At 37.6% G+C, this 15,463-nt stretch overlaps 1 protein-coding gene and 1 non-coding gene across 2 annotated transcripts in view; both read left to right on the forward strand.

The window, feature by feature from the left end:
* The first annotated feature begins 26 nt into the window (after nucleotides 1-26).
* LOC127876373 (NF-X1-type zinc finger protein NFXL1-like) overlaps nucleotides 27-15,463 on the forward strand; it is a 32,858-nt gene continuing 17,421 nt past the window's right edge. The window contains exons 1-6 of the mRNA XM_052421553.1: nucleotides 27-174; nucleotides 6,820-6,995; nucleotides 7,439-7,615; nucleotides 8,012-8,118; nucleotides 9,783-9,913; nucleotides 13,951-14,129. Coding sequence (XP_052277513.1) covers nucleotides 6,827-6,995; nucleotides 7,439-7,615; nucleotides 8,012-8,118; nucleotides 9,783-9,913; nucleotides 13,951-14,129 — 763 coding nt within the window. The 5' untranslated portion in view covers nucleotides 27-174; nucleotides 6,820-6,826. The remainder of the gene's footprint in view (nucleotides 175-6,819; nucleotides 6,996-7,438; nucleotides 7,616-8,011; nucleotides 8,119-9,782; nucleotides 9,914-13,950; nucleotides 14,130-15,463) is intronic.
* Nucleotides 876-950, forward strand: Trnat-ugu (transfer RNA threonine (anticodon UGU)). Its single transcript has one exon. It is a non-coding gene; the product is annotated as a tRNA-Thr (tRNA).

Raw genomic sequence — 15,463 nt, forward strand, 5'->3', positions numbered from 1 at the left:
AAATGACTTCCCAATAAAAAAAGAAATTGATTTAACTTTCAGCGACTTTTTTAACGTGACATCTCTTAAACTTCTCTGGTGTAGACGCCGTTTCGAGTAATCCCAATTTAAAGACAAATTATAACTTCCGGTTTAGTCGTGGCCGAAAGTGAAAGTTGTTTTACGAAAGCTGCTGTAAGTATTTTATATCGAATTAACTATTTGTTACTTACCGTAGTGTGGCTGTATGAATTCTTAATTGAATATATACAAAATGTATGTTTGTTTTTGCGAATTATACTGACTTTTGTTTAATATATGATCCGTACATTCTATTTTCGTACCGTTTTCAGCAATTTGGTACGAAGATTTCACTTAAAAAAATTTTTTTGGCCGAGAACTTTTGCATGTCTTTATAATATTTATAACGACCACCACACCTCAATCTACAACGGTGGAAGACTCATCTCCAACTTGATAGTCGCTAATGATACTTGCCTCATTGGTGGCATTAGCAGTAGCAGTGAACTTCAAGATCTCACCAAAAGGCAAAAGACTAAGAAAGAGCAAGATGAATGTCACGGTACCGAACTTAAGCGGGATTGGTGGAAAGATGTGTGGTGGTCCGGTTAGCTCAGTCAGGAGAGCATTCGCACTGTAAGCGAGGTGTCCAGGGTTCGAGTCCCGGACTGGCTGCACACTTTTCACCACCCGGCGACAATGGTGCCCAAGGTGGGGCACGTGGCGGTTACAGTTCTCCATAGAACTTGCCCATGGGTTCGTCGAGATCAGTTATATACTGTTCTCTGTCACGAATTCAAGGATGAATTCCAACTTGGCAGGGGAGTATGTCACGGTACCGAACTTAAGCAGGATTGGTGGAAAGATGTGTGGCGGCCCGGTTAGCTCAGTTGGGAGAGCATTCGCCCTGTAAGCGAGGTGTCCCGGGTTCGAGTCCCAGACTGGCTGCATACTTTTCAGACGGACACGGAACGCAGGATACAGGCATTTTAACATAAATGTTTCCAAAGACTGTTCTGCATCTCCAATACGGAGAAAAATACCAAAAAGTACATCTGGAACATGACTGCAACTTTTATTGGTCCACAAGAGACCCTACAGTCAAACGACTAAGTAAGCTTGGTTTGGAAACGTCACCAGGCTTTCTCAAATGAGCGTAATTAAATTTGTAATCTGAGCACACTTCCAAAGTCTGTCACAACATGTCATATCATGTGTAAGTTAGTAAAAAATTAATTATAGAATATTGGTGGGTAGGACAGTTTGCACGTGTTTAATATCCTACTAAAATTTGACTTCCAACTACGCCAAATCTCTATTTTGTCGGATTTTTTTTCTGTTGAACAGTATACTACATGCAGGGGTCTCCCGAGTGGGCGAAGTGGGCCATTTCTTCTCTAAATTAATCTGCACTTCGCACATTAATTTCATGAAGGCGAAGTGACTTCTATTCCTTTTAATGATTTACTTTGTGCCAAAAATTAACTGATTTAAATCAATTTGATGTGGAAAATTGACACAGGAGGATTCCTAGCCATAAGTTGCCCCATTTACAGGTCATGCAAAGTTGAACATTCAAAAGAACAGTCTGGAGCTATTACACTTCCTGAAATTGTTAATAGATGATGCCTTGATTAATTGCCTTGTGCTGGCTACCAATAACTATGATTCAGCCAAGTTAAATGGCCCATTAAAACAATACTCAAGAAGGATCATATGGGAAGAGGTAACCTAGCATTGACAATACATATGGGCCTCGTTTACAGGTCTTATATGTTATCTCTGCTGTACAATGAGATTTTAAATGATTTTTTAATTTAAAGCAATTAATTGTAACAAAATATAAATTTGATTAAATGTTGAATTGCTTAAATTTTACAAGGAAGTAAAAAGATTCTTTACATTTCTGGTTTTGTTACACTTGAAGTTTTAATTGATACACCTGTACAGGAAAAAAATATGTTAAAAGTACCATCATAAATTTACAATCAATGACAAAGAAGAAAAATGTAGGTGTTATACACATGTCTTACTATAAATGAAATGCAGCCTTTTGAAATCCACCATCAATTTCAGTCTCTATTATAGAAATTATTTCAGCTGTAATGAGGCTTACCAGTTATTACATAAAAAGCATGTGAATTAAGTATTAAATATATTAATTATGCCCCCCTTCGAAGAAGAGGGGGTATATTGCTTTGCTCATGTCGGTCGGTCGGTCGGTAGGTCGGTCGGTCGGTCCGTCCACCAGGTGGTTGTCGTATGATAACTCAAGAACGCTTGGGGCTAGGATCATGAAACTTCATAGGTACATAGATCATGACTCGCAGATGACCCCTATCAATTTTGAGGTCACTAGGTCAAATGTCAAGGTCACGGTGACCCGAAATAGTAAAATGGTTTCCGGATGATAACTCAAGAACGCATACGCCTAGGATCATGAAACTTCATGGGTAGATTGATCATGACTCGCAGATGACCCCTATTAATTTTGAGGTCACTAGGTCAAAGGTCAAGGTCACGGTGACCCGAAATAGTAAAATGGTTTCCGGATGATAACTCAAAAACGCATACGCCTAGGATCATGAAACTTCATGGGTAGATTGATCATGACTCGCAGATGACACCTATCAATTTTGAGGTCACTAGGTCAAAGGTCAAGGTCACGGTGACCCGAAATAGTTAAATGGTTTCCGGATGATAACTCAAGAACGCTTACACCTAGGATCATGAAACTTCATGGGTAGATTGATCATGACTTGCAGATGACCCCTATTGTTTTTGAGGTCACTAGGTCAAAGGTCAAGGTCACGGTGACCTGAAATAGTAAAATGGTTTTCGGATGATAACTCAAGAACGCATACGCCTAGGATCATGAAACTTCATAGGTAGATTGATCATGAGTCGCAGATGACCCCTATTGATTTTGAGGTCACAAGGTCAAAGGTCAAGGTCACGGTGACCCGAAATAGTTAAATGATTTTCGGATGATAACTCAAGAACGCTTTTGCCTAGGATCATGACACTTCATAGGTACATTGATCGTGACTCGCAGATGACCCCTATTGATTTTCAGGTCACTAGGTCAAAGGTCAAGGTCACAGTGACAAAAATCGTACTCACACAATGGCTGCCACTACAATGGACAGCCCATATGGGGGGCATGCATGTTTTACAAACAGCCCTTGTTAAACTCTGTTTAATGCAGCAATATTGCTGCAATAACACAACATAACACTTCAGTGTGTGTGTGTTTGTATTTGTAAATGTTGTCCCCAAAAGTGTGAAATGAGAGTTGTTTCTGATTACCGGTAATGATAATTGGCATGGTGTAAATTTGAACCTAGGCTGAGCGCTGATTCTATTTATTGAAGCAAAATATACAGGTACGTAAAACTAAGATCTATGATGCAAATGTACCATTTCTCCAAAAGATGTTACCTCTTCTCCCTATTTTGGCTTTAGGGAGAAGTGACTTCTCCCTTAATTTTGAGCCAAGCTAGACCCCTGTAAATGTATGTTGTATTTTAAAAAATTCATTACATTACTTTTCTGGAATGTTATGTGTTTAAAACAGACAAATTAACAACATTTAGATTCAATCAGAAAATAGTGTAAAAAAGATAAATTGGAATATTTAAGGATAAGATGAAATGGATTAAAACTAATGTGTGTGAATGCGAGTTTGTTCATTTATGATAATCGTTTTGATTGCCATAATCATATAAATTAGGTCATCTGTTGATTGAACTGTGTGTATGCAAATTAAAAACAAAGGTCAACTGTTGATTGAACTGTGTGTATGCAAATTAAAAACACATGACTTCTGCTGATCATGTGCAACATGCATGTTTATTCCTGAAAATTGGTGATTATCGAAAAATACCCCTACATATATGTTACAAATACCCAATCTGCCAATACATACAGGCGAAGGGCCGTGAGCTTAGTTGCAATAGTCAGATTTCCCAGCTATTGACCCTGGGGGTGAGTTGTATGTATGTGCTCTTAAAAGCTCAAAGTATTCAAGAAGAACTAGTTGCTAGCTGGGATTGTCGCATCTTTGTATGTAGACATACATATTATAGCCTGATGATACTGCTAGTAGTGTTTAAGCTTTTGTTCTCCAATTGCATTTTTATGCCCCCTTTTGAAGAAAAGGGGATATATAGTTTTCGCACTGTTCGTCAGTCTGTCTGTCTGTCAGTCTGTCACACTTTTTGTGTACGCTCTCTAATTCAAATAGTTTTCATCCGATCTTTACCAAACTTGGTCAGAAGTTATATCTAGACAATATCTAGGTCAAGTTCGCATATGGGTCATGCCAGGTCAAAAACTAGGTCACGGGGTCACTAAGTGCATTAAAGGATTTAGCATGGTGTCCGCTCTCTAATTGGTGTAGTTTTCATCTGATCTTTACTTAACTTGGTCACCATCAGAAGTTGTATCAAGACAATATCAAGGTCAAGTTCGAATATGGGTCATGCCGGTAAAAAACTAGGTCACAGGGCAGGGCCCTCAATCTATCAAATCTACCGCCGAATTTCGGCGGCAGTCCCCCACCTGAAAAGTATACTTTTTTCCCCTTTTGGGGGGAAAAATTCCCCTAAAAAAAAAAAAAAAAAAAAAAAATTTTTTTTTTATAGAAAGATGTGTCTCATGATTATTATATCTCAATTCTATTTCAATTTAATCTTTTCAAACATACTCAATTATGAAAAATGCAATGAATATAGTGCAAACATGTACAAATGTAATAATGAGAGAGAAAGTAAAAAAATCCCCCAAAAAGGGAAACGCCGTGAAAATTCCCCCTCCTTAGGGCTGCGGACCCCTTCCCCCAAAGAAGTGTGAGGGCGCTGCTGCGAGGGTCACTTAGTGCATTTCAAGGATTTAGCATGGTGTCCGCTCTCTTATTGAAGTAGTTTTCATCTGATCTTTACCAAACTTGGTCAGAAGTTGTATCAAGACAATATCTAAGTCAATTCGAATATGGGTCATTCCGGGTCAAAAACTAGGTCACAGGGTCACTTAGTGCATTTCAAGGATTAAGCATGGTGTCCGCTCTCTAGTTTGTGTGGCTTTCTGATTTATTTTGATATTCTAAGACATTTTTATGCCACCGAAGGAGGGCATATAGTGATCAGACTGTCCGTCTGTCTGTCCGCCACACTTTGCATTTAGATTTTCATAAATGCTCATAACTTCTATGTTGCTTCAGATAGCAAAGTGTATATGGAAAAGGTCTTTCCATACGCACACAAATTTTGACCCCTGTGACCTAGACGTTGAACTTAGGATCCGCATTTAGGTTTCAAAATCTGCGTTTAGGTTTCGAAAAAAGCTGATAACTTCTTCCAAGCGTTTATAGGGGGCATAAGTCATCCTATGGTGACAGCTCTTGTTTTTAAATAAATAAGTCAAAGAAGCTATATCAGATTTTCATAAATTTAACCTTTTCATACAGAAATAAAAATTCAGTGGGATATGTTTTTATACGCCCGTCTATGACGGGACGTATTATGGTATACCCCGCGTCCGTCTGTCCGTCTGTTAATGTCGTACGCTACGTCAAATATCCTTTGACAGATTTTCTTCAAATTTTAACACAATCTTAATATTGATAAACCCTGATCCCCTTTCGTTTTTGACGGAATTCTGAATTGTCGTTCCAGAGTTATGGGACTTTGTTCGTCAAAATTTCGTGATTTCATTGAATGTCCTACTGTAGCTCAAATATCCTTCGATGGATTTTTTTCAAATTTCAACACAATCTTAATATTGATAAACCCTGATCCCCTTTCGTTTTTGACGGAATTCTGAATTGTCGTTCCAGAGTTATGGGACTTTGTTCGTCAAAATTAAAAATGATTCAAAGGGTTATTTATTACCTTACTACTTCATTGGCGAACGACGGGCGTATCATGCGCTCATGGCGCAGCTGTTTATTGCATTTGAGCTTAGATGTCAGCTGCAGTTTACATTTGGTCGTCTTTTCATAAACACATCCCAACAATAACAGTGATATTTTTACAAATTTTCTCATCTGAATCTCGGGCCTCGATAACTTGACAATCTATGAGTCCCCGAATTGAAAGAATGAGTCCAAATATTAAACGATATTATTTTTGAGGAATATAATGCATTTTTGGGACTCACATTATGACATAATTTGAAACTTTGCATCCCCAGAGATGCAGGACTCGCAGGTAAAAAAATCACTGCAATAAAGTAAAGTGTTCGATATTAATTTGTATCATATTCATTGTCGTTTTGAAGCTTAAATGTGGTGATGATAGAGGTATGATAGAGGTATGAAACTAAAGAACTTTAATACAATAAATGAAAAACATATTTTATTGTCTATTTATACATGTAGTGATAAAGCCAGTAACTTTTGGATGATTGGAAATATATAGCTTCAGCCTTCATTAGCAATGATTATGGGAATGATGTATACCAAAATCAAAAATTCATACTTAATCCTTATAAAAAACTTAAATAACATTGTAAATATTTTGCCCTTAACATCATATTTTGTAAAATTCTTAAAATAGGAATGCCATTTTTGATATTTTATACAAAGTATGCCATTAGAAAGTATTGTTTAACATTCAAACTCAAAAAATAAAGAGTAAGAACAGCATATATATATATATATATATATATATATATATATATATATATATATATATATATATATATATATATATATATATATATATATATATATGGCATGTTTGTGAATATAATGTACATGTATAGATGGTAGACAGTACTCGAGTTTATAAAAAGTGTTTTTCTCTGTTTTGTTTTCAGTTAATTGATGTCGAACAAACCAGCATACTTACAAGGAAGAGGTCGGGGACGTGGAGGTGATAGAAGCAATCAGCAGCAGAGTGCAACACAGAATGGCCGAGGAAAAGTCCTCCCAGGGAACACACCAAACAACAGCCCTGGAGGACTGGACCCTTTAAAAGATCACACAACTACGGGTATGTGCATGTTTGTCTATTGTTTGATGTCAATTTCTCGAGTAAGTGCGATTATGAATTAAAAGACAGGCATGTGATAAGTATTATAATAATACTAAAAATGCTAAATACTAATCATGTCTTAATGATTAACTTTAGATCACGATAATAGCATAATCAATAAACAAGATTGATGATGTTTATGAATATGACCTCTGCTTAAAAAAATCTTTTTGTTCCCTTTTTAAAAAGTAGTTTGGCTGAGCAAGTATGAATTTTTATAATGAAAGCGTGAATGCAACTTAAATATTTAACCATAAATGATAATGGTCATAACAATGTATCTAAACAAACCCAATTAAACATTTATCATTGGAGCTCTGAAGGACATGTTCTAAGTTTAATCACTGCAATCATCTTGAACCTTTTCCATGCTTTTTTTCTTTCAATTTTTTTGTATACAGGTAAAACAGCTGAGGAAAGGTTTCACTCTGCAAACGAGCAGCACAAGGAGTCCATTAAGCGTCACCTGGAGGGGAGAAATGGCGATCAGATTGAAGACTCATCGGACGAAGAGGACCTTGACAAATCCATACTTGAAAAGATCTTTAAAACTTACTCTGGCACAGATGGTGTGAGAGGTTCTCTTTTTCATTGCATTAAACTTTAAAGCGATCATTTTGAATACAATTTTAGTGCATAAGGACAGTAATACTAATATTTGTACACAAATGTCGTATTCAATTTTATTGTTGCGATAAGAGCACTTTAACTGTTTACTGTTCAAGAAATTTTTAATATTCCAAAATTGTTATGTGGAGTTGAGATGTGGAATAATGTTTCAATAAAAAGCTTTAAGGACATAGGCCATGGGTTAATATATTGCTACTCCATTGAGAACTTCTGTGACTTACAGAATTATTTTGTGTAATTTCTTTCATTTTCATGAAAATCAAGCTTTAATCCATTACAAGTAAAATGGTTAAAATATAAGTTTTTTTATTTCTTTATCAACAATAGTTGTACAATCTTTCTAGGTGAAGTGTTAAACATTGGTGCTGCCCAGGACAGTCTGCTGCATTCGTTCCGGTCAGGGACATCAGCCTGTCTGGTGTGTATTGATGCCATCAAGAAAACTGACCAGGTATGTTCCAATGTTAAGATACTTGTTGAATATTTTCAGATTCACATTGAGGCCTGTATGTTTAAATAAAATCTGCAAACTCTGCATGATTTTTAGCAAGGCTGGTTTCCGAGAAAACCCGAGCTATTGTCATAGCCTGCTCGTCGTCTGCCGTCCACGGCGTCGTGCTAAAACCTTAACATTGCCTCTCAAATCAAAGTGCTTCTACCTACAACTTTGAAACTTCATATGCACCTTGATGAGTTCTACACGCCACACCCATTTTGGGTCACTAGGTCAAAGGTCAAGGTCACTGTGACCTCATAAAAAAATAAAAAATAAAAATAACACGTTATGCGGTGCTCTTGTTTGTCTAATTTTTCATTCAAAACTCTGAATATGTTGCCAAAAAATGTTTGCTTTTAATATAATTTTCAAAAATGGTAGTAGCTTTTTGGAATTTTTCGATGCCAATAAAAATATTAGTAGCAAATGGCTGTTTTTGCTGTTGGTAATGCTAATATATCTTTTTATTAAGTATATATAAATGAAAACAAATGTTGATAGAAGCATACATATGTCTACTTGTTTCCCACTTAGGGGTGGTGAACTATATCTTATGACACTCTTTGACAAAATAAATGTGGCTATTTCTTGTCTGCAGAATAGTTAAATAGTCAGTTGTTGTTTTTTTTGGTTCAAATTTTGAGCTAAAATGTGCCCATTCCCAATCTCAACAAGTATATAACTTTCCCAAATGACTTCCTAAAAATTACAATTTAAGTTAAATTTTTTTTTTATATATATATCTCAAATAAATCTCAACCTTTAGTTAATCTCCCTATTCAGGGTTAACTTAATAATTGAACCTGAGTACATATAATATTGAGAACACTTATTTGGAATTTTTAAGTATTTTTTTTTGCAAAAACACAAATTTCAAAATTTAAGTAAACACTACACTTTTTCCCTGTCCAAAGGGCCCTGGCCCCATTTTCAACATGGTAAAAAATACACTGGTAAGTTTAAATTTCCGAGCAGGCTAAGCAATGCATACATTTTTGCCAAAAGTAATGTTTGCAATAAATGCAATCACAGTCACACATAAAGTAAATAAATAAATGATGTTATACTCAGCACATATGTATCTGACCATCAGTAGTTAACCATTGACATTATTTACCACAATGGATCTAACCCATCTTGAAAGTCACTAGAAAAAGTAAAGCACATCATTGACATCACAATAAGTAATACACAAACTATGAAATGAAAAGTAAAGCAAATGCATTTTCAATAGATCCAATTTAACCGGGTTTTCAATGAACATACTGGTTATAAGATGTGTTCTGATGGGCGGATGGATGGAGTCAAACAGGTGGATTCCAGTCAATAACTTTGAACTTACCAATCTTGACAAAGCAAGTTTGCATAAAGGGTTTGGGAACAGAGCTTGGGATTGCATTTGGGACTTGTAAGATACAGGTTACTGTAACTTCAATGGAAAAAAGTAGGTTCCTGCTCAATTTTTTTTTCTTCTTGGGATATTGTGCTGACATTTGTTTGTTGGTAGCTTACACGTAGACAGAGCTTAATATTGCAAAGTGAGTTGACTTAAATTTCATGAATATGTAAATGCTGAAAACCTGTTTGTGTGGCATGGCCATGTTTCTCTTTCCGTTCAGATCTGGAGCTGTGGTGGCTGCCATGCCATATTTCACATCCAATGCATCCAGAAGTGGGTGAAGGACGGTGTGTACCAGCAGATTTACAAGGCAGACGACAACATACGCCCTGAGTCCATACCCTGGCATTGGTCAGTATACCCTGGCATTGGTCAGTATACCCTAGAATTGGTCAGTATACCCTGGCATTGGTAAATATACTCTGACATTTGTTAGTATACCTTGGCATTGGTCAGTATACCTTGGCATTGGTCAGTATACCCTGGCATTGGTAAATATACCCTGGCATTGGTCAGTATACTCTGGCATTGGTCAGTATACCCTAGCATTGGTCAGTATACCCTGACATTTGTAAATATACCCTGGCATTGGTCAGTATACCTTGGCATTGGTCAGTATACCCTGAAATTTATCAGTATACAGTCGAAACTGACCTAACGGCCACCTGAAAATGAAGGTCGCCTGCAGACAATAGTCAGTCTGGATTCCCCCTGACAAAATCACTCTATATTACACTTGAGAATAACGGTCACCTGTCCATAACGGCCAACGGCCACTATATTCTACTCCGAAATTCATGTTTGAACTGAAAACAACGGTCACGCGACAGTCGTTTTCGAGTCGCGAAAATTAAAAACATGGCGCATCATTTGTCCCTTTATTTCGCGGGTAAAGCATCTGAAAGCGGTATTTGCCTTTGATAGGTCTATGACCGAAAGTCATGTTTGAACGGAAAAAAAACAACGGTCACGCGTCAGTCGTTTTGAGTTGCGAAATTAAGAACAAAAACGAAACAGGTGTACGTAAAAATAAGAAAGTGTATAAGTAGCTTTTGATCGGCTGCATTAATTACATCAAAGCATGAGCGCGTGACGAAGTAAATAAATCTTTATAGCTGATAAGGTGTTAAAAAAACACACTAAGCTGGCGAGTGTTGTTATAAGAAGGCGATAAAAGGACTAGTGATGTTCTATTTCGGAAAAATGTACACTGAATTGCAAATTTTATAACAAACTATATATTCCAAACAAGATTTGGCATCTATTTCTTGAATTAGAACGATAAAGTTATACCAAACTGTCGGTTTATGGCAGCGAATCCGCTTTTATAATTATTCGGACGTGACGTCAATGACGCGTTAAAATCTTTCTTTAAAAATACATCCCAATGAATGTTATATGAACTGTTGAATTTACTGAATGAATGTACTATCGGTTTATGACAGCGAATCTGCTTGTTAGACTTGGTCGGACGTGACGTCAATGTCATGTGACAAGCTTTATTTACCGCATGAACCAGATATATGAGTAAAAAATTATACTAGCGTTGATAAAGTCATTGATTAAGTTTAACAATATGAAATTAAATCAATTTATACGATATTTTTCTGTATTTTTTCAATGTAAGTTAATGATGTTAGTATGTAAGCTATCGGCAATGAGCCTTTGTTTCACACTGTATGCAAACGACTGGGTGGGGTAATGACTTAGTAATTCAACCAACTGACCAACCATCTTAATATTGTGATCGGAAAACAACGGTCACCTGTGGACAACGGCCACTTTGGTCATTTCTCTTGACTGACCGCTGTTCTCAGGTTTGACTGTACCTTGGTATTGGTCAGTATACCCTGGCATTTGTCAATGTAAATTGGCATTAGTCAGTACACCATAGCATTGGTCAGTATACCTTGGTATTGGTCAGTATACCCTGGCATTTGTCAATGTAAATTGGCATTGGTCAATATACTCTAGCATTGGTTGGTATACCCTGGCATTGGTCAGTATACCACAGCATTGGTCAGTATATCATGGCACTGGTCAATATACCCTAGCATTGGTAAGTATACCCTGACATTTGTCAGTATACCTTGGCATTGGTTAATATACCCTGGCCTTGGTCAGTATACACTGGCAATAGTCAGTATACCCTGGTATTGGTCAGTATACCCTGGCATTGGTCAGTATACCCTGGCATTGGTCAGTTTACCCTGGTATTGCTCAGTATACCATTGCATTGGTCAGTATACCCTGGTATTGGTCAGTATACCCTGGCATTGGTCAGTTTACCCTGGCATTGGTCAGTTTACCCTGGCATTTGACAATATACCCTGGCATTGGTCAGTTTACCCTGGTATTGGTCAGTTTACCCTGGTATTGGTCAATATACCCTGGTATTGGTCAGTTTACCCTGGCATTGGTAAGTACACACTGGAAATAGTCAGAATACCTATGTATTGGTCAGTATACCATTGCATTGGTCAGTTTACCCTGGATTTGGTCAGTTTACCTTGGTTTTGGTCAGTATACCCATGCATTGGTCAGTATACCCTGGCATTGGTCAGTTTACCCTGGCATTGGTAAGTATACATCGGCATTGGTCGGTATACCATGGCATTTGTAAGTATACCACTGCATTGGTCAGTATATCCTGACATTGGTCAATATACCCTTTCAGTGGTTTGTAAACCATGGCATTGGCCAGTATATCCTGGCATTGGTCACTATGCCCAGGAATTGGTCAATATACCCTGGCATTGGTAAATATACCCTGGCATTGGTCAGTTTGCCCTGGCACTGGCCAGTATACCCTGGCATTGGTCAGTATACCATGACATTGTTCAGTATACCCTGGCATTGGACAGTATACCCTGGCATTGATCATTATACCTTGGCAGTATACCCTATATCCTGGCATTGGACAGTATACCCTGGTATATTGGTCAGTCTACCCTGGCATTGGTCAGTATCAATGGCATTGGTCAGTCTACCCTGGCATTGGTCAGTCTACCCTGGCATTGGTCAGTCTACCCTGGCATTGGTCAGTATACCCTGGCATTGGACAGTATACCCTGGTATATTGGTCAGTCTACCCTGGCATTGGTCAGTAACAATGACATTGGTCAGTATACCATGGCATTGGCCAGTATACTCTGGCATTGGTCAGTTCCAGCAGAATTTCACTTCATCACTGTTATCAGGCCATCATCCAAATTGGTTGTTTCGAACATGAGGGCTAATTTTTATATTACCACTTGATACCAACAAAATGCAGTAAGCCAGTGTATATGAATCAGAGAATATGAGCAAGCCAGGTTCAATATTTACAAGAGCAGGGCTTACAGGTTTGTGGTAATTTCAACTGTTACATGAAATGGGGTGTAATGCCTATGTTCACATGGCTTCCTTTAAGGTCATCAGGTAACAAATAGAAATGCAGCTTTTTATTGTCAAATACTGTAAAATAACTTCTAATCCATTTAAGACAGTAGTGTTCCCCGCATTGACCATTAAGGTTAAGGTAAAATTATGAGGTCAAAGGTAATAAAACAGGACTTGTTAAAATATTGTTTTTCAGCTCTTAAATCTGACCATGTGTTTAAGGCACTTGGCACATGTATCAACTAACATAAGCTAATTTACCACGCACAATAACCATATTGCTTACCTGAGAGTCAAACTTGTAGATAACAAGTCAAAATTCAGCTTTAATTGAGCCGCGTTCTGAGAAAACTGGGCATAATGCATGTGCGTAAAGGGTCATCCCAGATTAGCCTGTGCAGTCCGCACAGGCTAATCAGGGTTGACACTTTCCGCCTAAACTTGATTTTGGCAAGGAGGGACTTCCTTGAAACTAAAAATACCATAAAAGTGGAAATTGTCGTCCCTGATTAGCCTGTGTTGACTGCACAGGCTAATCTGGGACGACTCTTTACGCACATGCATTAAGTCCAATTTTCTCAGAACAAGACACAATTGTCGAGGCCCTATACCTGTGTCATAGAAGTGTCATGCAAAAATGGATCTTATGCCATATTTAAGAGCTACTCAGTCTGCTACAAAGTCATGCAAGGTTGTTTTGTTTTGTAAGCGGACTATGTAGCTCCTTCCAGGACTGAGCAAGTGCACAGGCTTTTCTGAAGGTATGCTGGCAGGATGTGGCATAAGATCCATTTTTGCATGATGCTGGTTCCCTAGAATTATGTGGGGGCGTATCACTCTTTCAGTGAAAGCTCTAGTTGTGCTTGTTCATAGTTTCAATCAAGTTGTAGACAACTATCAGTGAAAGTATGTACAATAATTGTCAGAAACACCTATTTGTTTATTTATTTATTGTAGACTTTGTTTGAAAACATTTGAGCATAACTGATTTCTGTTGTGTTTTGTAGTCCTAAGTGCCGACTTGAATATGACCAGAAGCTTTGCCCCACCCGCTACCTGTGCTACTGTGGTAAGGTTGAGGACCCAAAGTTTGACCCCTGGTTGGTGCCTCACTCGTGTGGAAGTCCCTGTGGAAAGCCCCTTAAACCAGATTGTGGCCATTTATGTCTACTGTTATGTCATCCAGGTAAGGGGCTGGTTGTGATGGATAAGATTGTGTTTATCAAAAGAAAAGTGGGACAAATATTTTTTTGATCCAAATAGGCACGCACATTCTGAACATTAATAACACGAATAAGCTAGATCTACATGTTGATATAAATCCTTCATCTCACCGGTTCCATCCGAGGTAAGTAGTCCATAGAATATGCACTTTTTATGTCCCCCACCACTATAGTGGGGGACATATTGTTTTTGCCCTGTCTGTCTGTTGGTTTGTTTGCGCCAACTTTAACATTTTGCAATAACTTTTGCTATATTGAAGATAGCAACTTCATATTTGGCATGCATGTGTATCTCATGGAGCTGCACATTTTGAGTGGTAAAAGGTTACGGTCAACCTTCAAGGTCAAAGGCCAAAAAAACTAAATCAAAGCGGCGCAGAAGAGGACATAGTGTTTCTGACAAACACATTTGTTGTTCATAATTACATTCAGGATAAATTTACACACAAAAAATGTGCGTCTTCAATCTTTTATTCCCAGACATCGCATACTAGTTTCGTGTACACATAAAGATGACATCACATATTTTTGGAAAATGACGCAATAAGTATGTCATTTAATGACGCCATCAATCAACTGAGTTATTATACGGATAACGAAAAATTATGTCCGTTGACTAGATGAAGGTCGTATAGTTTTAAAGCTTAAGTTTTTTGACTCTAGAGATTAGTTATGAAAAATCATTCAGTGGTAAAGTAAAAAGTAGCCCGTGCACGCGACAGGTATATTCAACAAGGTGGGATACAGGCTACTTTATTTCATTCGGTATAAAAATGGGAAAAAAGGTGTTATCCCTCTCTTTTTGTATGTGTGTTTCTTTGTGTGGACATTTTGTGCACGGCCCATACTTTGTTGTGCATTATGGGAGTTTGAAATAAATTGGCACAAACCATGATCATATCAAGATGGCTTCTTACTTATAACACCCATTTTGTTCCTTTCAAGTTCAATTTTGCAGTGGACACAAAGTTTTTGCATATTCCTTATGTATATGATGGAATTACATGTACATATTTGTATCCACCTCATAACTTTATTGTGCATCATAGACTTTCAAAATCATTTTGCACAAATTATCATCATACCATAACAATGTGTCCCATGCACAAAAATGTTACTTGCTTGCAGGTCATGGTCAAAGTGGAGAAGTTTTAGCTCATTCCTTATATGGGCCTTGCTCTGTGAAAAGGGGGTGTAATGAATGTGTGTAAAATGTCATCCTCCCAGATTAGCACAAAACAGGGAAAACACTTTCTTCTTTGCAAAAATCCAATTTAGGCAGAAAGTGTCGTCCCTG

This window comes from Dreissena polymorpha, chromosome 4 (genome assembly GCF_020536995.1).
Source record: "Dreissena polymorpha isolate Duluth1 chromosome 4, UMN_Dpol_1.0, whole genome shotgun sequence".
NCBI lineage: Eukaryota > Metazoa > Mollusca > Bivalvia > Myida > Dreissenidae > Dreissena > Dreissena polymorpha.